At 34.8% G+C, this 24,115-nt stretch overlaps 1 protein-coding gene and 1 pseudogene across 1 annotated transcript; one reads left to right on the top strand and one right to left on the bottom strand.

Moving 5' to 3' along the window:
* Positions 1-399: 399 nt before the first annotated feature.
* On the bottom strand, positions 400-2,846 carry LOC104736624 (glycosyltransferase BC10-like; annotated as a pseudogene).
* Positions 2,847-12,112: 9,266 nt separating this feature from the next.
* On the top strand, positions 12,113-14,449 carry LOC104736623 (protein neprosin-like). Its single transcript, XM_087482789.1, has 7 exons — positions 12,113-12,432; positions 12,533-12,619; positions 12,814-13,098; positions 13,331-13,492; positions 13,573-13,626; positions 13,705-13,851; positions 13,993-14,449. The coding sequence occupies exons 1-7, from the start codon at positions 12,310-12,312 to the stop codon at positions 14,371-14,373; spliced, it is 1,239 nt and encodes a 412-aa protein (XP_087338915.1). The 5' UTR covers positions 12,113-12,309; the 3' UTR covers positions 14,374-14,449.
* The last annotated feature ends 9,666 nt before the right edge of the window (positions 14,450-24,115 follow it).

Genomic DNA, 24,115 nt, shown 5'->3' with positions numbered 1-24,115 from the left:
CTAAAAATAAACAATTTGTTATGATTATAACTACGATAAAAATAAAACTTCTCCATGAGATTATAATTATAAAGGTGTTTACGATTGCATTAACATTGTTAAAAACTGTAAATGATAAGTGGAAAAGCGGAAAATCGGGATAGTTTATGTATTTTTTATCAGCTATAAAATTAGTTTGATTATTTTTCGATAACGATAAAAGTTCATGTTTTTTTTCTGACAAATATTAAAGAAATCATGTTTTTTTGACATTTTTTTCAAGATTTTATCACTAAACATTGTTATAACTTGGCCGAAATACAGGTCGAATTTAACGGTCTCTCCACCCACCAAAATTCACTTTCAATCTCTGCTTAGTAGCACATACATTTCATGAGTTTTGTTAGTGACATTGCGTACTCAAGAACTCAGAATCTTGGGAGCAATTTGCATTAAAGCCTCCAAAGCACTAGGAGAAAACTTTATAGCAAAGAGAGAACACATGGACGTGTAGTGACCATTGTACGTGCAGTTATCACTTTTGAGGATCCTTACAAAGAACTCCTCATTGATGTCTTGTGCTCCAAATGTAGCCGGGTGCGCACCACCTCTCGACCAATCGACCCAAGTCACACTTCGGTTGGCCAAGGCCGCTGGTTTCTCAATTGTCAACATTGTTGGAAAATAGTGTTCGTCCACATAACAGGCGGGAGTGCAAAACTCTTTGAAGGTAGAATTGGTCTATGCGAAAGGTAGAGTTGGAGCTACTCTGGACTGCGGAGCCTGTTAGCTTGCCTAAGAGCCTTTACACATGCAAAACGCTAGTGGAATTGACTCCTTCTTCGGTTTGCCTCCCGTCACTCAAAATATTGGGCCTATTCTTTGTGATATTCAAAGACGAATATTCTCTCGAGAGGCTTGTATCAAGTTGCTTAATTCTTGCTGGATCGAGAGTGGACCTCGGCATCAATGATTTCTTGATCAGAAACCATTTCCCCATGGTGAATAAGCTTCGCTTAGATGTGCCATATATCTTCGTTTCATGTATAGCGAGTGTAGTGATCTATAAGGACGAGGTAATATTTATAGTTGTCAATAGAGATAACAGGAGAGGTCCAGACATCCGTAAAAATAAATTCAAGAGGACGGGTGGAGGTGATTGATATTTGAGAAAAAGGAAGCTTGTGCCTTTTATTGATAGCACAGTCATTGCAAAAATTATTATGAGAGGGAGATTTAGAACAAGGAAGAGAATAAATTGAAACAAGAGATTGAAGAATTGATAAAGATGGATGACCTAAGCGAGAGTGCCAATCAGCCATGGACGGTTTGGTGGAGGACGAAGCAAAGAATGAGGCTATAGGAGATGGAGAAGTAGGCCACTCGTAAAGCTCAGCTCTAGCCTTGCCTTGCAGCAACAGGATCCCCGACCTCAGATCCTTCACCTGAAAATGAGCAGGAGAAAATTCAACCGTAACGTTATTAGCATTACACAAACGATAAACAGAAATGAGATTTTTATGAATGTGAGGGTCACAAAGGACATTATTGAGAGTTAAGGGATGTTGGGAAGAGGGTAGAGAAAGTGAACCAGTGTGACTGATAGAGAGGGCTGAACCGTCACCAACAGTGACATTATCACCACCTTGATACGGATGATGAAGAGACATGTTGTGGAGATCACTTGTCATATGATGAGTGGCACCCCTATCCATGATCCAAGGGTCGGACGGATGAGAAGGAGCAAGGGCCAAATTTGCGCATGGCTGCCATGGACGAAACGGGGAAGGGAGCAGGCCGTTGGAGGAGCCATACTGGTTTGTGTGGAGTTGTGGACATCGTTTTGCACTGTGACCCAAAACACCACACAACTGGCACTTACCTTGATATCCTTTGTTGCCACGATGATCCTGACGAGAGGAGGAATATTGAGTGTTGTTGTTGTTGTTCCAGTGTTGCTGCTGACGAGAGTGGTGCACGCTAAACAACGGTAACCGCAAGCTCCCGGTTAATCTCAAACCATTGAGACCCTTTTCTCCATTGGTCTATGGTAACTTGAGGGGACATTATTCCATGGTAGCGGCCACGGCCATAGGGACTGGGATCATCAAATGAATCCATAAAACTGTGCTTTGATTTGGTTTATGTACTGGTAGATAGTCGTGAAGTTAAAGAGGGGAATGCATGACTCCGAGAGGAGAATAAACCATTCATTTGAGATATCTAGCAACGCATTTGCAAGAAGCCGCCTCTCTGCATCACACATTGTTATTCTTCCCCATTCTGCAACCTACCCAATTATGAAGATAATCCACTTACAATATCAAGATATACAAAACCAAAATCATGCAAAGTAGATTAAATAGTAAATACCTGACTTGGTATATGCCTACGATAGAAAACAGAGGAAGTTGAAAACTTGGCTGAAGAAGACACTTGTGAATGGATGTACACTGAGTAATACTTTTCATGACCCTTTCATAACCTTTCCCAAAGCGGTGCAAGCGGCAAAGGACCCATTGTCAAGAACATAAACGCGATTTTGGGCACCCTATTAAACGGATACTCTTTTCTATGAGGCATGAAAGATGCGCGCCAAATAAGCTCTTCATGCATGAGAACCGCAGGATGTTTAATCCATTGATCCAAGTCATTTCTTCTCTCGTTGCAAGGCACAATACTCGAAGTGACTGAGGTCACTACACTATTTATACCATAATACTTGATTGTGGATACACTAATGAATAAGAAAATAATAGTAACTGCAGAGGAAGCAACTTGGAAGGAGACACCTTGTTTAGCCCTGTCCGGCCGCCTGTGACTACAATCTCTTTACCTTCTTCCAACTGAACAACCCTACTTTGCATCTTGACACGGTTTAGATATTAAATAATAGGCGTCTCGTTATATCGCGTTACGGTTCTGCTTCTGTAAAACTCCTAACCAAGAACCTCAATTAGCATCACAAACAAAAATTCAACAACTTACACTCAATGGATCACTAGAAGCAAGTACCCTCAAACGACTCAATAATTCTGAAAATCTAAGGTTAACAGATTACACTTTTCTTGCAAAATCCTAAAACCTTTAATAATCACTAACTACGTCCAATCCAACTCTTACTATACTCATGTAACAGAATAATCTAATCCATAAACAGAATCAACAAAAGTCTATAACTTTTTTTTATAGAAAACCCAAAAATTCAATAAGGCTACAAAGTAACTAGCTATTCAATCTTGTAATCTTGGACCGATATTAGGAGCAACCGACGAGACACTCTAAAAAAAGTCCTAAAATAAATCAAGAGATACTTCAAGAAACTAATGAAGTAATCATTAATAAGAAAAAAAGAAAGAAAGAAGAGAAGTTAGTAAGACTTACAGGTAGGCATGACCACGGTTATGGTTATTACGGTTATGGTTGATTAACCATTGGTTACGGTTATAAATATTAGATACGGTTACAGTTAGAAATTTTATATACGTTAAAATGGTTACGGATAAATACGGTTGCGGTTAAACGGTTATGGTTTTTAATTATTATGATACGGTTAAAATTTAAAATTAGTATTGTGATTATTAATATATATCTCTAATAAATTAGAAACCGTAATTTTTTTGAAAAAATTTACTATATATATAGATATTAATAATCACATTAATAGTCATATAGTCAAACAAATATAAGTTTTTTTTCTTGTCACAATGAAAACAGCATTTGGTCATTACAAATATTTGTAGTGCAATGATTATAATTAATGTCATTTTGTCATTGTTAATGACTCCAAACAATAGTAGAAAGTCCAAAAGAATCACCATAAAAATGATATTTTAGACTATAGAAATTAGAAAATTTCTTCTGGTAAGAAACCATTACATAGACTAAGTTTATAAACTAAGAATGAGTTGATTAACAGAAAATAGCTGTTATTTAAGGGTAGTGCCGTAGTGGTCCTAGCTAGTGCAGTATATGGACACATTAAACTATTTAAGTCACGGTTGGAAATTTGGAATGAAATAATTATGTATTATTGTATTTCTGTAAAGAACATGAGTACGTAATAAAAACGAATACGTAAAAACATACATGCAAGCATAATTATTATGCTGATTACAATAATGAATAAATAAAAAAAATTTAGTCATTATCTTCTGATCGGATTGAAGATACATCACTATCAAAGTCTTCTAACTCTTCTTCATTGTCTCGCATGTATTCCTATTGTCTATATACGACTCTAGTCCAATCATCAAGACACGTTTGAGCTTCAAGAGAATCTGGAGTCATTCTTGAACGAGTTTCATCTAAAATTCGACCTCCCATGCTAAAAGCACGTTCCACAGACGTTGTAGAAACTGGTGAAGAAAAAACATCTCTTGCGATCATGGCTAGAATTGAAAAGAGAGATTGATGACACTTCCACCAATGAACGACTTGAAAGTCATTACCTGGATCTTCATCACTAAATTCAAAATTAGTGAAAAGATATTTTTCAAGTTCATTGTTACCTTGTGATGGTCGTTGCCTTTTTTCTCGTCGCATCCTTTCTGCAAGACTCAGCTTAGAAGTTGATGACGTATCATTTTGTTGAGATGATTCAGCAACATCTGGTGTCATATTCTTATAAACTCTATAATATTCATCATACAGATTTTCTATGTCTTTTTTGTATTTGAAATAATGCTCGAAACACTAACACTGTCAGACAAATGCAATAAATTATAATATGTGGTGAAATAATCAGATAAACCATCTACTTTAGTTGTAGGATAAAAAATCGATGCAAGCAAATTAAGAGGTGGAATTTCTTCATAGTATTTTATCCACTTATGTCTCATAGTTGCAATGCATGATGACAACACAATATTATTTTCATGTTCATGCATCACATCAGCAATATTAACGCATTCATACACCAGACAATATATATGTTGCATCATTAAAAATTTTAATAATTTCAGAAGAGCACTGCATTCATCCCAATGAGTTGGCCACAAAGTTAAAGAGCTACAGTTTTCTTGAAATAACCTACACAATAAATCTTTGTAACCAATAGAACGAGCAAGCATATCATATATTGAATTCCAACGAGTTGGAACATCTCGAGAAAACCTTTTAGGAGATACATTATGCATTTTACAAAACTCTAACCATCGTTTCATTAACTTTGGATGCGCCCAAAAATAATTTAAAGCTTTTTTAATCGGTAAAACAAGATTATTTTGAGAAACTAATAAACAATCTTGAACGCATAAATTTAAAACATGACAAATACATCGAACATGAAAAACTTTTCCACCTAAAATAGGACTACAATTATTTACTAATTCGGAAACAGAGGCAGTATTAGCAGATGCATTATCAAATGAAATAGAAAATATTTTTTTTGTTAAACTATATTCTTCTAAAATTATTTTTATCATTTTAAATATATTATCAGCCGTATGTCTTTCATCAAAAACCCTAAAAGCAATAATTCTCTTTTGAATAATCCAGTCATTATCAACCCAATGACAAGTAATGCCCATATAAGAATGTATCTGCCAATGATCACTCCAAATATCACAACATACTGAAACTTTAATATGAATATTAGAAAACAATTTTTCTAAATCTATTTTTGTTTTTCGATAAAGTGATTTTAGAGTACGAGTAGGAGTAGTTCGAGGAACTCGCTTAGCTTGAGGATTTAAAGCATTTATGCAATAATTATTAAAACCCAATTTTTCACCAAAGCTAAATGAAAGATGATCAACCGTAACCATCTTTGCTAATTTTTCTCAATTTTTTTTATCTGAATAATGAAAAGATGAAAGACTAGAAGAAGCATTATGAGGGTTAGTTTCTACACCAATTTTTTCAGGATGAATACGTTGCAAATGATACCTATATGATCCATATCCTGAACCCGACCTCCAAGAAAACCTTTTGTTGCAATAATTACAACAAGCTTTCATTTCCCCATCAAATTTTTGTTTTCGAAAGTGTACCTTAAAAATATCGGAACCATTCAAACGTTGCTTTTCTAAATTTCTGCTAGCTTCTTCTTGAGTTGCACTCTCTTGAGTATTGATGGTTGGTACTGAGTTGTGTGACATCTTCTCTTTGACTGTCGAAATGAAATGAGTCCGAAGACATTCTCAAATAACAAAAGAGCTCAAGACTGTGAAAAAATGAACACGTTCACGTTGGATAATGGAATAAAAGAGAAGTAGTATATGACTTCGTTTTGAACAATATTTATCCAGAATTTTGTTACTAAAGGAATGGAACGGCTACTTTTCCACAGCTCACTCTAACAACCTAACACTAACAAGTTGACTAACACTTCCCTATCATTCGGTCAATTATTTATCGAAACTAGTATATAATACTTTTTAATTTATTTATTTTAGCATAGTTAATTTAACAAAATAATTTAAATAGTGTCACAGTTTTACAAAGAGAGTCAAACACATTTACACAAACACGATCTACATAATCCGTGATATTTTCATCCACAAGCATGAAGTCACTTACTTCGACTTTGTCATTTTTTTGGTAACTTATTTTCATTCGTTTCTTTGTTTTAGTTTTTTTTAAATGAATGAAATACATCTAATTTATTTTCTTAAAATAGAAACTGTTGTATTAAGAAAACGCTATATTTTCTAAAACTACATTAAATTAATACAGTTTTCTTCCAAAATGTTTTAAATAATTAGATTTAGTAAAAAAATTAAATATTTAATACTAATATTTTTAAATTTGAGCGATAAATATGTCTTATACGTAATGTTTCTATAACATATTAATTATACATGAGTAGTTAATTGTAAAGTTTATTATATTTATAAAACGGTTACGGTTATAATTTGACGGTTTAATTATGCGGTTAACCAACTTTTTTTATACGATTACGGTTAATTAGCTGTTACGGTTAATAATTTTTGTAACTTTAACCACTATGATTTTACGGTTACGGTTACGGTTTTTACCTGTTTTATACGGTTACGGTTAAAAACGGTCCGGTTACGGTCCGGAATATGGTTACGGTTTCATTTTGGTCATGCCTACTTACAGGGAGTAAACACCCTGAATCGTGGGAAGATGAGATCACAATGGTCTGAGAGCTTACGAAATTTGGGAAGGTGGGATTATAAAGGTTGATCGTTCGGCTAGTAGAGCGGGCGACCAATTTCAGTAAATTCGACTTTGAAGTTTTGAAAAAGCGAAGGCTCCGTAAGTCAGAGAAGGTTAGGTTTCCAAAGCCGTCCTATTATACACCACATACGGCTACTCGAGTGTTTGATTTCTAATATGTTCGGTTCGGACCACTAGACTTTTAGGTTTTCTATTACTAAACTAACATAAATAGTTAAAGTTTTTTTTTTTTGTACCAAACTAGATCAACGTGTTTGGTATTTTTGTTAAACATGTATTTGATTTTTTTCACGAACTGCAAAGTTCAGAGTAAAATTATCAAATACAACATTCTCTGTTTTTTCTTTTCTTCTTACAGTACAATTATCTAATGGGGTAGTATAAATGTAATATCGCAACTATAACGTCTCGACGATAGAAGATCATTCTATAATTAAGTGGTAGAATTTTTTTTCACATTTTACATATCACAACACAATATAATATCAAGTTCATTGAACAAATGAATAATCAAATCTCCTAAAAACTCAATCAAATCTAAAAACTCAATCAAATCTCCTATAAGAATATTATTTTAAAAAATCTAAAAATAATCAAATTTATAAGATTTTAGAGTATTGAACAAATTCTTATATCTAAGTGTCTCAAATCTCCTATAAGAGTACGTATTACTTTCCCATTAGATAATTGTACTCTGAACTTGATATTGAACAAATTTATAAGATTTTTTAAAAATCTTATTAGAACTTGTTATTCAATACAATAAAAAAAATATAAAACTCTAAGAAATAATCAAATCTCCTAAAAACTCAATCAAATCTTTCAAAATTCTAAAATATTAAAATCCTACCAAAACCATTAACCATTGGATAATTATAATATAATACTTAACATAGACACTAGCCAATAGTTCTATAATGGATAAGATCATTGTTGAATACAATTCAAGTCCCACATTGGAAGTTTGAAGGCACAATCATTTAATATATAAAGGGTTAAGGTCAATCCACTAATTTTTAATTGGTTTTTAGTTGGAAGCCTAAGATAAGCCATACTTTAACATGATATCAGAGCTCAATGTTCAAGTTCTAGTAGATCTAGAAAAGTTGATACGGACATGCGTCTTGTTAACCCAATTAAAGGGGCTCCAAGAAGGAGTTTATTATCGGTCCAAGTGGGATTTGTTCGAGATGAAGTTATCATCTTGAGTAGGCATGTTAAGATCCCATATGTGATCCTTGATTTGAAGGAGAGATTGTTGGGATACAATCCAAATCCCACATCAGAGGTTTGGAGGGACTATTATTAATATATAAAGGGCTAAGATCAATCCACTAATTACCAATTGGTTTTTAGTTGGAAACCAAGATAAGCCCTAATTTAACAATCATGAGAAAAACGATTACGGCCAAAGATGGATGTATAGAGGTCACACAGACATATTTTTGAGTCGTCTTCTCTACTTCCCAGGTCAGCTCCCTCATTCTCAACTGTGCTCTATTTCTGTCCTATGCTTAGACAGAAGCACAGAGAAGACGTTTCTCCCGATCTTTCTCTCTTTTCTTTGTTTTGGTTTTGATTATTGATCTATATACAAAGACATAAACGACTTGGACAGAGAAGAGAGAAACTGATTTTCTACATTGGATTCTTGGATTCTGATGCATTTCACAATTTCACCACTAACATACACATACTTTAATCCGGGCCCAACACTTAGCCAGTCTTTAAATAACAAAAAAACTCTTCCTTATTGGGCAACCAAATCAATGGTCAGTTACCTCTTGACTTAGTTTGTTGTGAGTAGAGTCATAACACAACTCTCTTTGCCTCATATATTCCCTTTGTTGACTCATCTTGTTCCTTTAGGCATACACTCTCTCTTCTTTATCATCTTCTTTTTCTTTCTTCTCTTTACAAACATGTGCTTCCTCAGGAACTTGCAATTCCTCTTTTGCTTCTTCTTCCTGAAAGAACTTCAATTCTTCTTCTTATTCATTTCCGTCAAAAGATTCAATTCCAACACATTTAGCCAAAAACGTTTAAGGAGAAATTTAATCAAATATGTTATAAAATGAGTTCCTTCATAGACATGCTTATCATATTATCAGTTTCTTTTCAGTATATTCTTATTTCTTAATTGGCTAATTGACCCAAAATAAGAGAATACTAGGTTCGGACCCGCACGTACGTGCGGAGTTATTTTTGTATAATTTTATAAAAAAACATAATTGTCAAGCGATCAAACCCGTCTAATATGTCTTATTGCAACGTTTAAATTTTTTTTGACCCAAAAAAACTCCAATCCTCGTAATTTACATGAGTAAATATTATGTCTGCATATGTTATGCTTGAATTCTTATTCTGAAAATTCTCGTCTCGTATTTTGTCATACATGAATATACCCACACAAAATTCTCATAACCTGATTATTATGGAACTAATTTGAACGATTTCCTAAAATATAATAAATCTGTTGGTTAATCTTTTTTTTCTTCCTAATATGTAAATTGGGTCAGTTTGGCAACATCGATATTTGATATGATTTTTTTTAACCCTTAAGTGTATTCCCCAATTAATAGTATAGATTTCCTTCAATTATTGAATGTAATATTTCTTAATTATACTAATGACAATTTCATGAAAATAATATAGTAAGAAAAGGGCAAATAATAAAATGGGATATAAAGTATTTTATATAGGAGATACCATAAGTTATTTTATTAAGGAGAATTCTATAAATTTGGATATTTTTAGTTTTTAAGTAATATATGTGCCTGTAATTGATGGAGAAATAAAATTACAAAATTGTTTCGTGAGGGAGAAGACTATAATTGGTCATTAAATCCCTTATATAAACGGTCTTAGTTAAGGTATTATATCACTGGATTTAATAAATTTTAATTGGTCATTAGATCCTTATATATCTCAGCTATTGATATAATATTATTACTTGTTTTCATTTTTATTAGACTGGATTTTCTAAATTTTAAGATTTCTGTAAAAACACTAAAACTACATATTTATATATAAAGTTTAACTACATAGTTATCCAAATAAAGTATATCTTCATGTCATTTCAATTGGTGATCATATGTTCTTTTGGGCAAATATAGTTATTGTTTTTAGCAAAAGAATAAACATTGAGTCAGTTTCAAATGATCTTCGATTCTTTCACCATTAGAGCTTTATAAAATTATTCGAAAGGTAACATTATTTATATTTATGAAAATATAATTTTAAATATATATTTTTTACATCTCATAATATAGTTATATTATTATATTACAATACATAGTGAAATTAATTTAATTTTGAAAATATGTAGCGTAGTTTTATCAAATTTTGAATAATATTCACCAATTTTAGAATTTATAGGTGCAAAATATTGTGTCCTACTATATTAATTGAGAAGTAGAAATATGAAACTAACCTTCAAATGTGTAAAAAATTACATTCAATTTCCATTAAAAAAAAACTTAATTAAATATAATTAATTAAAAATATAAAAACGCGATCAAATATAAGAAAAACTAGAAAACTAAAAGAAATCTATTCAAATCAAAACTAATCTGTACTTGAAAAAAATAAAAATAAAAATTAACTGCTAAGATATTTTAAAAATATGGATAGTAGAGTTTATTTTCTTATTTAGTATTACATTGGCATGCTATTGATTATAAATAATTATTAGTTAAAAAAAAATATTTTTTCTCTCTAATAAATTATGGACGAAAATTACAAAATATATTTTTTAAAAATATATACAAATCAGAATTTCAAAAACTAAGATTTTATATCCAAGTAGTCAATATAATTATTTTTAATAACTAGATTTCGAAGATTTTGTTAAAATTTCAAATTATGATTTTCCTATCATCTTTATTTTATTTTATTTACAAATTGTTTAGAATTTTTATATAATCCTTATGATTAATAAAACACAGTTTTTTCTGCATAATGTTTTGATTTGAATTTTTAAAAACAAATATATATTACTCGATCTATGAAAATAAAATGTGTGTTTTAATTTTCACATTGGCGGGTTGGTAAAGCTAAATTTATATAGCTGATAAATTGATAAATTTTATTTGTTCTTAATTATAATATTAAAACTACTACTTCATATTTCGCAAAATAATGATATATATACAACAAACAAACAATATAAAACTGTAATATATAACATAAAAAAATAAAATACTATAATATTGTAAAATAATTAGTATTCAAAAAACATATATAGATTCACAGAACAATTAAAATAAATAGTATCTCAAACAAAATAAGTTTTTTTTAAAAAAGGACCTCTCGCCCAAATGAAATGGGATGAATCTATATGGCAATAACTTTATTATTTTATTATATATTTTTAAAAAAATGTTGACTCAAAGCACGGGATATTTCCTAATATATAAATAAATTGAATAACATTAGCAGTTGACAAAAAAAAAATATATATAGTCAATGACAGTTTTATGTAATTTTATGGAATACTAATTGGGTTTTCTGGCGACAACACGTCAACTTTTTATCAAAATGCTTATATTTTAATATATAGGGGATTAGAAATACATTACAAATAACAAAATTCCTAACAAGGATGGTAATAGTAATTTATTTAAAGTTCATGGAATTATGATTTTTAGCCAGCTTTGGAAAATTATGTGGTGATCAAGCAAGGGACCAAAATGGACACTAAAATCCCCATATTATATTGGGAAATTCCATCCCTGCTTTATATAGCGCAAATATGAAAAGAATCACATTAAATATGTAATAAACTTTGTTTTGACTTAGAAAGATTAAATCGTATCCTTAATACTCAAAATAAAGCATTATTAACAAGGAAATATTTAAGTAAAAAAACACATTCAAAGGATTAATTTAATTGTATGCAAAAAAGAAACCAAAAAGTCAGAGGAGAATCCAACTTAAAAGCAAAACAAAATATACGACTATACAGGTGAGCTTGACCAAAATATTTGCCAAATCTGCAGATGATTTTATTAAGTAAATATGATTTTCCGTTTTCTCAATCTTTGTGTATGATACCAAATTGATTTTTTTTTACATCATTTGGGTTTTGTAATCTATATAAGTATGAAAGTTCAAGATTCGAAGCCTATATCCTAAATGTATTCCTTCAACTTATAAAAAACAAGACAAAAAAAAAAAGCGACAATGAGATTGTTCTTTGTGTTTGCGATTCTCTTTGGCTTTTACAGTGTGGTCTATGGAAAAGGTTCTTTAGCTATCGATATGAAACTGAAGGCTCTTAATAAACATGCGTTGAAGACCATCAAGGTACGTAATTGCCTCAATCTGAATGCAAATTTATATATAACATCTTGAGTATATTTTTTTTGGCTTATGACTTCACATATCGATTTTACATTATTTGTAGAGTGAAGATGGAGATATAATAGATTGTATTGATATCTATAAACAACATGCCTTTGATCATCCCGCTTTAAGAAACCACAAAATTCAGGTAAGCAAGTTCTATTCACACACCTATTTGTTATAATAATAAAAAAATAACAAATAAGTAGATAACATTTGCAGATCACTCCGTAATTTTTTTTTTTAAAAATAGATCTAATTAATTTGTTAGTTAAATTTCCTTGATTTGCTTTTGATATAAGTAATGTTCTATCGTTACACAAACTACATTTATGCATGCAGATGAAACCAAGTGTCGAGTTTGGTGCAATGAAGACTACTATTCCAAACAACGGTTCTGATGAACAAATAACGTCTCAAATTTGGTCCAAATCTGGAGACTGTCCTACTGGGACAATACCGGTTCGTAGAGTTAGTAGAGAAGACATAAGAAGAGCCTCTTCACCGTCTCGTTTTGGGAAAAAACCTCCTCGTAGATACAGTTTTCTTGACAACGCACTTAAGCACAAGGGAAATTTCAATATAACTGCTGAAAGAGTAAACCGTCCCCGCCCAATGTTTATATCGGTACGTAGCATCGTTTTTAGTCTCTGAACTTTCAGCATATATATTTTTTTTTTCATTTATCGAATTTTTTTTTTACGCAAAGACTTTTAGAACTTTAGAATTTCAAGTTTTGACAAAAAAATAATAATAATATCAAAGACCTTGAATTAATCGCAATTAGGTTCTAAAACTAACCATTATAATTACATTTGCATGATTAATTAGAAACACTTATGGTTTGATAATGATAAAGGAGGCAGTGCTTATCGCCCTAGGGTACAATTATCTTGGCGCTCAATCCGATATAAATGTGTGGAACCCTCCGAGGGTTCAGGCCAGCGATTACAGCTCTTCTCAGATATGGCTACTTGGTGGACTCTCAGATACGTTTGAAAGCATAGAAGCTGGTTGGGCGGTACATTTTCCACACCTAGAAGTATAATATATCTTGTTCTTGAGGTAAATAGTAAATTGATTGCCATAAACCTATTTCAGGTGAATCCAAGCGTTTTCGGGGACTCACGCACACGTCTCTTCACCTATTGGACTGTAAGTACATCATTTCACGACTACCAAATTTATAACATCACCAGAGTTTTTTACTAGTCTTTTTCTTTGGATTTGTAGAAAGATGGATATGATCAAACAGGGTGCTTCAACCTCTTATGTTCTGGTTTTGTACAAACAAGTACTAAGTTTGCCTTAGGTGGAGCAATAGAACCCGTTTCGACTCCCTCGCAAAAACAATATTACTTCACAGCCAGCATGTCCTTGGTAACATTTTCTACAAAATCAGCTCCCAAAACCCCTCATAAGATTAATGCCCCAAAAGTCTGAAGCTATAGTTGATATGTTTCAAACCAGAGATGTATGTTCTTTAGCATAAAATGTTTTAATGATGGATGGTTCTTGCAGGATACAGGCAACGGGAATTGGTGGCTTGTTTACGCAAACCACGTGGTAGGTTATTGGCCAGGGTCACTCTTTAGTTACCTCAAACATAGCGCAACTGCGGTGCAGTGGGGTGGAGAAGTCCATAGTCCTAACGTGCGGAAGAAGCCGCACACAAGAACTTCAATGGGGAGTGGACAATGGGCATCTTACTTGTGGGCCGAAGCTAGTTACCACACAAACATTAGGGTCAAGGACAATTCTTTGCAGATAAAATACCCCACGTATCTATCCGAGTACGCTGATGAGTACAACTGTTATTCTACAAAGCTGTATCGGACAACGTATAAGTCAGAGCCTCACTTTTACTTTGGAGGACCTGGCCAGAATTCTCGTTGTCCTTAATCTCATGTTTATTTTTTTAATGTTCATCCGGAAAGTATGATATCAAGCCCATACATTCTCCACCATTATCATTGCATATTACCTCTACTTTGTTGTCAAATTGAAGTTCCAGCATTTGAAACAAATTCTTAGAGATACTGCCACTTTACTCTTCTCATGCAGCAAATATACCATTCCATTGATGATTGATCATCACTAAACTAAGACAGTATTAGATTAGCTTGGTTTTGTATATACTGGCTAAATTATTAGATTAATTTTTGGTTTAATAGGACCTGGTTTAGTTTAGTTCAGTGTATATAATACACAATAGTAAAGTTTGTTACAATTAAGAAATCCAGAAAACATTTCACAAATTGATCTTTGCTCATGAACTTAAATATGGTTTCATAGCTTATCTTCCGCATACTTATGTGATTTCGCCTTCTTCTTCTTCAAATTCTTCAAAATCTCACCGTCAAATCGCTTCTATCATCGTCGGATTACCTCCGGCGACGTCGTTGATTGTGAAAATGGTGCGGAAAGGGGGAAATTGAGAAATTGAAGGGAAACACCTGAAGGAGAAGCATCCGCGGCTAGGATCATTCGCGGTTATACTGTACTTGATGATCCTGAAGTTGATCTAGTGAAGCAAGATCGTTCTCTTAGATCAGAAGGATACAGAGCTCATGGATCTTCGTCGCGACACTCCGCTGAGTCCGATTGTCCATTCAACCTTCAATCTTCCGATCATCCAGTTTGATCAGGTTTATCACAACTCTTGATGATACAAATTACAAAAGCTGGGCAATTGCTATGAGGATTAGTCTAGAAGCTAAGAACAAGCTTAGTTTTATTGATGGATTTATCCCTAGACCATTTGAAAGTGATTATGACTTCAAGATCTGGAGTAGATGCAACATCATGGTGAAATCGTGGATTTTAAATGTTGTGACTAAGGAGATCTATGATAGTATACTTTACTATCAAGATGCATTTGAAATGTGGAATGATCTGTTTACAAGATTTGAGGTTAATAACCTCCCGAGGAGATATCCTCTTGATCAAGCAGTAATGACTTTGAGACAAGGTCCGCTTGACTTATCAAGCTACTTCTGTAACATCTGCAAACCAAAATCTCGGTTTGGGGATATGCATCGGTCGATGCTGGAGGAGCATCAGTCGATGCCGGTTCAGTTTTCTGCGTTTTCACTTAAGTTAAACGCTGCGTTTTGGGCAAAGGGAAAAGGAACACCCTTAAGTCGTATGTTTGTCTCCTTCGACGAGTTTTAGCCGTTATTAGAGAGGAAGGAAGAGAGAAAAGAGTTCTAAGTGTTCTTGGTGAGTTTTGAGAGATTGGAGGCGTTTCTGTAGAGATCTGTAGCTGAGATCGTTGTAGGAGCTTCCTAGGAGCGTGTTCTTGCTTGTTTGTGGTTAGAATTTTCTGTGGCAAAGGTAAGTGCATGACCATGGCTTATCTAAGCTGGAGATTCCTCTGATCTGTTTGTTTATGTGTTGTTAGGCTTGTTAGAATGTTATTTGAGGCGTTAAGAAGCTTTCTTGTGGCTTGGGATCGAGTCTTGTGGTTGTAGGAACGAAGATCCGGCGAGAAGCTTTGGGAAAAACGATGCTCGGCATGTGCATCGGTCGATGCACGATGTGCATCGGTAGATGCTAGTGCGAGGACGGCGCGGATTGACCTATTGGCATCGGTCGATGCAATGTGGAGGCGTCGGTCGATGCTATTAGGGTTTCCGCGTGATGTCGAGCATGCGTGGGTCGATGCAAGTGGAAGCATCGTTCGATGCAAGTGGAAGCATCGGTCGATGCAAGTGGAAGCATCAGTCGATGCAAGTGAACCTTGTGTCGAGTGATGCATACCCAGTGTCGGTCGATGTCGATCCCTATTGGTGTCGGTCGATGCAAGCTTTGTGTCGGTCGATGCAGAGTCTGGTTTGTTGTTGATTGTTGTTTGATGGTTAGAGTATCTCTATTGCTTGTGTGTATAGCCCAGTAGATGAGAGGATTGCCTTACTGAGTGTTTATAAAATACTCATGCATTGTAATTTGTGTTTGTGGTGCAGGTAAAGGCAAAGTGTGATCGTTGAATCAAGGCAATGAAGAGGAGGATGTTCTAGGGACTCGATTGGATGTTGTCTGAGTATGCCAGGTTGCTAGAGTTGGTTCTGTAGAACATTGCTAGGTTGCCGGTTCTATGCCTTTTGTTGTTTGATTATGGATTATTGGAATAATGGTTATTGAATGATTGGATATTTATTGATATTGTTATTTCCGCTGCTGAATGTGTTTGATGTTAGGTGGCTAGTGGGTATGGGACCACTAGCTGAAGTTATTTATTATTATTATTATTATATTTATTATTTATTATTAAAAAAAAACGGGTCAGGTCGTTTCAACTTCACAAAGAAGAAGACCTGTGGGAGCAATTAGCCCACACAAAGTCTAGGACGGTGAAGAGATGTGATTGTGATCAAGTTAAGGAGTTACTTGATAAAGCCGATACGAGTAGGATTATTCAGTTTCTTATGGGGTTGAATGATGATTTTGGAAATATTAGGAGTAAGATACTGAATACGATGCCGAGACCAGGTTTGAATGAGATCTATAACATTTTGGATAAAGAAGAGAGTCAAAGAGTAGTAGGAGTGTCTTCTCGACCAATCTCTTATCCTACTACTTTCCAATCTCAAGCTGTGATTCAGGATCAAAATTTAATCTTGATGGCACATGAAAACTTCTAGAAATCTAAATGTTCTCACTGCTCGCGTATTGGACATACCGCGGATAAATGCAACAAGCTCCATGGCTATCCTCCAGGTCATCCAAGGGCAAAGAAGAACAACTATGTTGGGAGTGCTAACTTGGCTAGCACCGGTCACGTTGAAGATGTTAAGGATACACCTAAGGAGAGTTTCAGTGAGGATATGTTTAACGAACAACTCCAACAGATGATCTCTTATCTGAGCACTAAGCTTCAATCTTCACGTGCCACTTCATGCCCTGATAAATTACGTACCAACTATCTCACAGATATCTGGTACATTTCTCTCTTTATATGATTTCAGTTTTTATGACATGTTGACTTCCTCTATACCTCATGAAACTGAGTTGTATTTTAGAGATTGGGTCATAGATTAAGGGGCTAGTCACCATATTACTCAAGAAAGATATATTTCTGTTGATTATAGGTCTCTAGATAGAAATTTTGAGAGACTTCCTAATGGTCAGACTGTAAAAATAGAGGGAACTGTTTATATACAGCTTACAGATGCATTGTCCTTGCATAATGTGTTGCATATCCCTAAATTCAAGTTTAATTTGTTTAGTGTTAGTATCATCACAAAATCTTTGCGGTCTAAAGTTAGCTTTACTTCTGATGATTGTGTGATACATGCTCTTACTCAGGACCTAATGATTGTCAAAGGAGTCAAGTTGTGAATTTATACGTTCTGCATTTGGATAAAACCCTTGTTAATGCCTCTAGTTTTTCTTTTCCTGGTAAGTATGTATGTTCTGTCTCTTCAACTAATTCAGATATATGGCATAAAAGGTTAAAAAATTGCTAACATAGTTACTATTTATGATGTCTTGTTATCCAAGTCTAAAATCAATAAAGATAAAACTCATTGTCATGTTTGTCATTTATCGAAACAGAAGCATTTACCTTTTAAGTCCTTGGATCATATAAAAGATAAACACTTCGAATTGGTTCATATTGATCCTTGGGGTCCCTTTTCTGTCCCAACGGCTGATGGTTATAGATATTTCTTGACAATAGTAAATGATTTTAGTCGTGCAAAAATATCATGTTATAAATGTTTTCGTGGCTTTTTAAAATAGTATAAACTGATAATACTAAGGTTTGTTCTGTGCAGTCTGATAATGCTCATGAATTGATGTTTACTGATAAAAGCATATCGTTCATGTCCTGAAACCCCTGAACAGAACTCGGTTGTAGAAAGAAAACACCAGCATTTGTTAAATGTCGCTATAGCTCTTATGTTTAAATCTGGGGTTCCACTAGAGTATTGGGGTAAATGTGTCCTTATAACGGTCTTCCTTATTAATAGGTTACCCTCTCCAGTTATAGACAATAAGACACCTTTTGAAAGATTGACCTCTAAGATCCCATATTATCATAGTTTACAAGCTTTTGGTTGCCTTTGTTATTGTTCCACTTCACTTAAGCCTAGGATTAAATTTGAACCTAGGGCTAAAGCGCGTGTTTTCCTAGGATGTTCCTCAGGTTACAAAGGTTACAAGCTATTAGACATAGAAACATACTTAGTTTCAATTTCACAACATGTCATTTTTTATGAGGATATCTTTCCTTTTGCATCATACACTTTCTCGGATGATGCAAAAACATTCTTTCCTCATATTTCTCTCCCTGCTTAAATCGCAGATGAACATTTGCCTTTAGTGCAATTATCTTCCGATGCTCCTCACAATCATGATGAGACATCTTCTCTGGCTTTTGTTCCTTCTTAACTTTAAACCAACTAGGCAGAGAAAACTGCCTTCCATTTGCAAGACTTTCATTGTTATAATAATAACTCTTACTAACACTAAAACTTCTCCATATCCATTTGAAAACTATATCTCTTATTCATACTTCTCTCATCTTTCTGTGCTTTTATTAATACTATCACAAAGTCGAAAATTCCTAAAAAAATATTCAGAAGCTCTGCTAGACAAGGTATGGGTTGATGTTGTAGGAAAGGAGATTGGTGCTTTTATAAGGAACAAAATTTGGAGTGTTTGTGATTTACCTCCTGATAAGGTGGATGTAGGTTGTAAATGGGTGTTTGCGATCAATTATCATGCTGGTGGAAGCATTGAGAGGTATAAAGCTAGACTGGTGGCAAAATGATATTTTCAACGAGAGGGAATAGATTCTATGGACACTTTCTCTCGAGTTGCAAAGATGGCAACTGTAAAGATTATATTTCCCTTGCACCTAAGATGCAATGGTCTTTACATCAATTAGACATTTCTATTACATTCTTAAATGGTGACCTTGATGAGGAAATATATGAATTTACCACCAGGCTATACTGAGTTACAAGGAGAAGTCTTCTCTCCTAATGTTGTTTGCAGGTTACACAAGTCGATTGGTGGACTCAAACAGGCATCAAGACAATGGTTTCTAAAGTTCAAGACTACTCTTGTGGAGTTTGGCTTCGAAACATGTCATGGTGATCCTAATCTTTTCATGAAGGAAATAAATGGTCATTTTTTGGCAGTTTTGGTGTACGTTGATGATATTTTGACTACCACTACAGATGCCGCTTTGGCTTCTACTCTATGGGATCAGTTAAGTACTGTTTTCCAGCTTCGAGATATTGGCACTCCTAAATATATTCTAGGCATCGAGATTGCCAGAAGTGAAGAGGAGATAAGTTCTTGATTTGTTAAAAGCTACAAAGTTTAGAGATTGCAAGCCTTCTGATATACCCATGAAGCTGGACCAACAGATGTCATTGATGATTTTTTTCACAGCGCAAGAAGAAGATCAAGCAAGATTCTGAAGGTGATGAAGAGTTTATTGTTGATACTGCAAAACCTTCTAACTCTGCTATTGAACTTCTTAAAAATACAAAGCAATATCAACGACTGATTGGAAACCTTCAATATATGACTATAACTCGTCCGAATATTACTTTTGCTGTCTCTAAACTAGCTCAATACTCATCAGCTCCACGAAATTTTCATCTCGATGTGGCTCATAAGGTACTCCGTTACTTAAAAGACACCATTGGGAAAGGCTTATTCTATGGGAAGGATGATGATTTCTCGCTTCGAGTATTTTCTAATCCAGACTGGGAAGCTTGCCCCAAAAATAGGCGCTCTGTTACTGGGTACGCGATCTTTATCGATCAATATCTGGTATCTTGGCGATCAAAGAAACATGATTTGGTTTCAGTGAGTTCAGCTGAATCTGAGTATAGGGCAATCAGTGTGGTAACCAAGGATTTGAATTAATTCACCTATATCTTGAAGGATCTACGGGTACCTTTCTCTCCTCAAGCTTATATGTATTGTGATAACCAGGCGGCTCTCCACATTTCGAGCAACTCTGTTTATCATGAACGTACAAAGCATATAGACTTTGATTGTCACAAGGTTAGAGAAGCGGTTGAAGAATGTATTCTAAAGACCATGTTTATTCGCAGAGACATTCAACTTGCGAACATTTAACCAAAGCTTTACATCCAGCTCCTTTCTGAGATAACATTGGCAAGATGGGCTTCATTAACATTTACTCGTCTCCATCTTGAGGGGGGGGGGGTATTAGACTAGCTTGGTTTTGTATATACTGGTTACGTTTATTAGATTAATTTCCGGTTTAATAGGACCTAGTTTAGTTTAGTTCATTGTATATAATACACAATTGTAAAGTTTGTTACGATTAAGAGTTCTAGAAAACATGTCACAAATTGATCTTTGCTCATGAACTCAAATAGGTAGATATTTTCAATCGAAATCAGCTGGTTTTCTAGTGGAATTTGCTTGTATTCCTCCAATAATATTCGCTTGAAATCCTGCAATCGCATTAGCCGGACCAGCAACTCCTCTACCACCTCGTCCAAATCGACCATCAGGACCGAATTGCCCACACCCGAAATGATGCTTCAAATCTTCCAACATAGATATTGATGTCGTGAGTGTCAAATCGATCGTGTTTATATTCCAACCGATTGACCGAAAATGAGATTATTAGCGACAAACCATTAATAAATCCCTAACTACGTCCAGTCCAACTCTTACTATACTCATGTAACAGAATAATCCAATCCATAAACAGAATCAACAAAACTCTCTAACTTTTTTCATAGAAGACTCAAAAATTCAATAAGGCTACAATAGACTACAGAGTATTAGGGACCATTGTATAAATATCTATAAATATCTACACTTTTGTTATATATCCTGAAGTCTTGGTTCTCAAGTATAGAATATTCTCTTAGGATTCTTGTGATTGTGTATATATACTCTTGTAAAGCTAATGAAAAGAACAACTTTGACGCCTACCACATTGTTATGGTATCATAGCAGGTCTGAAAAAAAAAAAAAAAAAAAACAAAAAAAAAAAAAAAAAAAAAAAAGAACAGAGAAGAGAAAGAAGAAGAAACAATAACGACATGACGCGATGGTGGCAAACTAATTGCACTCGCGAAAGGCGGTGAAAGTGGAGACAAAACACGGCGGTGGATAAGGCTACACTCTCACCGATGTACCTTCATACACCTGATGGACCTGGGATTCTAATCACCACGGTGCAGCTAAGGGGAGAGAACTATGAGGATTGTACAAGCATGTGTGGAACGCCTTGCGTACAAAGAGAAAGTTGGGATTCATCGATGGCTCTTTCACCAAGCCTGAAACAGAAGAGGAAATAGAGCAATTCGGAAACTCGATGGTAGTGGTGTGGCTCATGAATACTTTTGAACCCACGCTAAGAACCTCTGTTTCCATGGTTGATGAAGCAAAGGTTCTTTGGGATGACTTGAAACTGCAGTTTTCTGCAGGAGACGGACCATGAATAGGTGAAATTCGGGCAGCTTTGGCGAATTGTCGACAAGGAGGGGATACCGTCATGGTATTTTTTTGGAAACTCAAAAAGATTTGGGATGAATTGGCAATATATATGCCAATATGGACGTGTACATGTGGGGAATTGGCTGCTCAATTGAAATAAGATCGGGATGAAGAGAAACTTAACAAGTTTCTCAATGGCTTGGATGATGCTCGCTTTGAAACAGTACGTTATACAATTATGAGCTTAGAACTTCTATCTAAGCTTTTTCAAGTTTATCAGCGTATCATCCGGGAAGAGAGACAACAAACAGTGATATGAAATAGGGAGACAAGCACCGTGGATGTCATCAGGTTCTCAGTGGCGGCTGGAACACGTGGGAGTCATACTTACCGCAAACCTTATTGTGAGAAAGATGTAACTTGTACTCATTGTGGGAAGTTCGTGCATGCAAAAGCCAATTTTTTCCAGTTGAAAAGCTATCCAAAATGGTGGGGAGAAAGAGGGCGTGAATTTGGTGAACGCGGCAGAGGCGGTGGTGATCGTGAGAGATTTGGTTGTGGTAGTGTAGCATTTGGAGGCTCTGGTTGTGAAAGAGGCAGTGGAGGTCGTACGAAAGAAACACTAGCACCATAGTCGAATGATGTTCAAGCAGGTCATGTTGGGACGATGAAAGTGGAACTTGATCGGAGTGCTTTCCCTCAATTGACGGATGAGCATTGAAGTGCGGTTTGACAGGTCATCAACGAAACTAATAAAGATTTTGTTGAAAAACTAACCGGCAAAAAAGATAATGTAGATTTTATTATCGACACGGGAGCTTCTCACCACATGACATGGAAGCTGGACCTTCTAAGCACTGTTTGTGATATACACCCATGGTCAATTGGATTACCAGATGGTGATAGAGCAATAGCAGTTAAACAAGGGGATATTTGTTTATAGGGTGATTTGTGGCTTTGTGGAGTTCTACATTCTCCACAACTGCAATTTTCTTTGATATCTATTGCTAAGTTACTTAAACTGACAAAGGGTTCAATGACGTTTACTGTAGATTTATGTGTGTTGCTGGACAGTACTTCGAAGATGCTGGTTGGCGGTGAAGAGTGCGGAAGCGTCTATGTTTTGTGTGGTGTTATGGGGACTCAAGCTCAGGCAGCATCAAGTTTAGGAGAAAGAGACTTATGGTATCGCCGTATAGGACATCCATCTAGTAGGGTTTTATCTTTTTTTTGTCGGGTTATGTTTATGTTGGAAAACCTGGTGAGTCATAAGTCATTTGTGACATATGTTTTCAAGCTAAACAAACTCTTGATCGTTTTCATGAAAGTTCTAATAAAGCTGTCGGGTTATTTAATTTGATTCATTGGGATGTTTGGGGCCCTTATCGTACTCTTTCTTCTTCGGGCGCTGCGTATTTTCTTACTATCGTTGATGACTTTTCCCATGCGGTTTGGATTTATCTTCTTAACAAAAAACGTGCAGTGGCCGATTCCATTAAGAAATTTTGTGCTATGGTTGCTCGACATTTTGACACAAAGGTTCGTGTTGTGCGGAGTGACAATGGATCTGAATTTATGTGCGTAAGGGGATTTTCTGAGCATGAAGGAATTCATCACCAAAAATCTTATGTCTACACGCCTCAGCCAAATGGACGTGTCGAGTGCAAGCACCGTTATATATTGAACGTGTCTCGATGAGACAAGCTGAACCGTTTTTTTATAATAATAAATAATAATAATAATAATAATAATAATAATTCACTACGGCTAGTGGTCCCATATCCACTAGCCACCTAACCACAATCACAAATAACAATAGAATAACAATACCAATTAAATAACCAATAATAATCCATAATAGAACAACCAATATCCAATCCTAACAATTCCAATGTCAAACAACAAGAAACACCAAACCGGCAATCCTAGCAATGTTTCTAATGACCCAACTCTAGCAACCTAGCAATGCCAGACAACATCCAGTCGAGTCCCTAGAACATCTTCCACTTCATTGCATCAATTCCACAATCACACTTTGCCTTTACCTACACCACAAACACAAATTGAGATGCATGAGTATTTGATAAATACTCAGTGAGGCAATCCTCCTATCTACTGGGCTATACACACAAGCAATAAGATCTATCATGCCACAAACAACAACAATAAAACAAACCAGGAACATGAACAAGTTACCCGA

The sequence above is a fragment of the Camelina sativa genome, chromosome 13, assembly GCF_030686135.1.
Source record: "Camelina sativa cultivar CO46 ecotype springtype chromosome 13, ASM3068613v1".
NCBI classification, from domain to species: Eukaryota; Viridiplantae; Streptophyta; class Magnoliopsida; order Brassicales; family Brassicaceae; genus Camelina; species Camelina sativa.
The sequence above is the reverse complement of the archived record's forward strand: the minus strand, read 5'-3'. Positions and strand labels throughout refer to the sequence as shown.

What these genes read in the sequence shown, in the direction of transcription:
- LOC104736623 (XM_087482789.1), top strand. Translation starts at nt 12,310, where the DNA reads ATGAGATTGTTCTTTGTGTTTGCGATTCTCTTTGGCTTTTACAGTGTG. An exon ending in ATGCGTTGAAGACCATCAAG is followed by an intron (nt 12,433 to 12,532) that starts GTACGTAATTGC and finishes CATTATTTGTAG; the next exon opens with AGTGAAGATGGAGATATAAT. An exon ending in GTCTCTTCACCTATTGGACT is followed by an intron (nt 13,627 to 13,704) that starts GTAAGTACATCA and finishes TTGGATTTGTAG; the next exon opens with AAAGATGGATATGATCAAAC.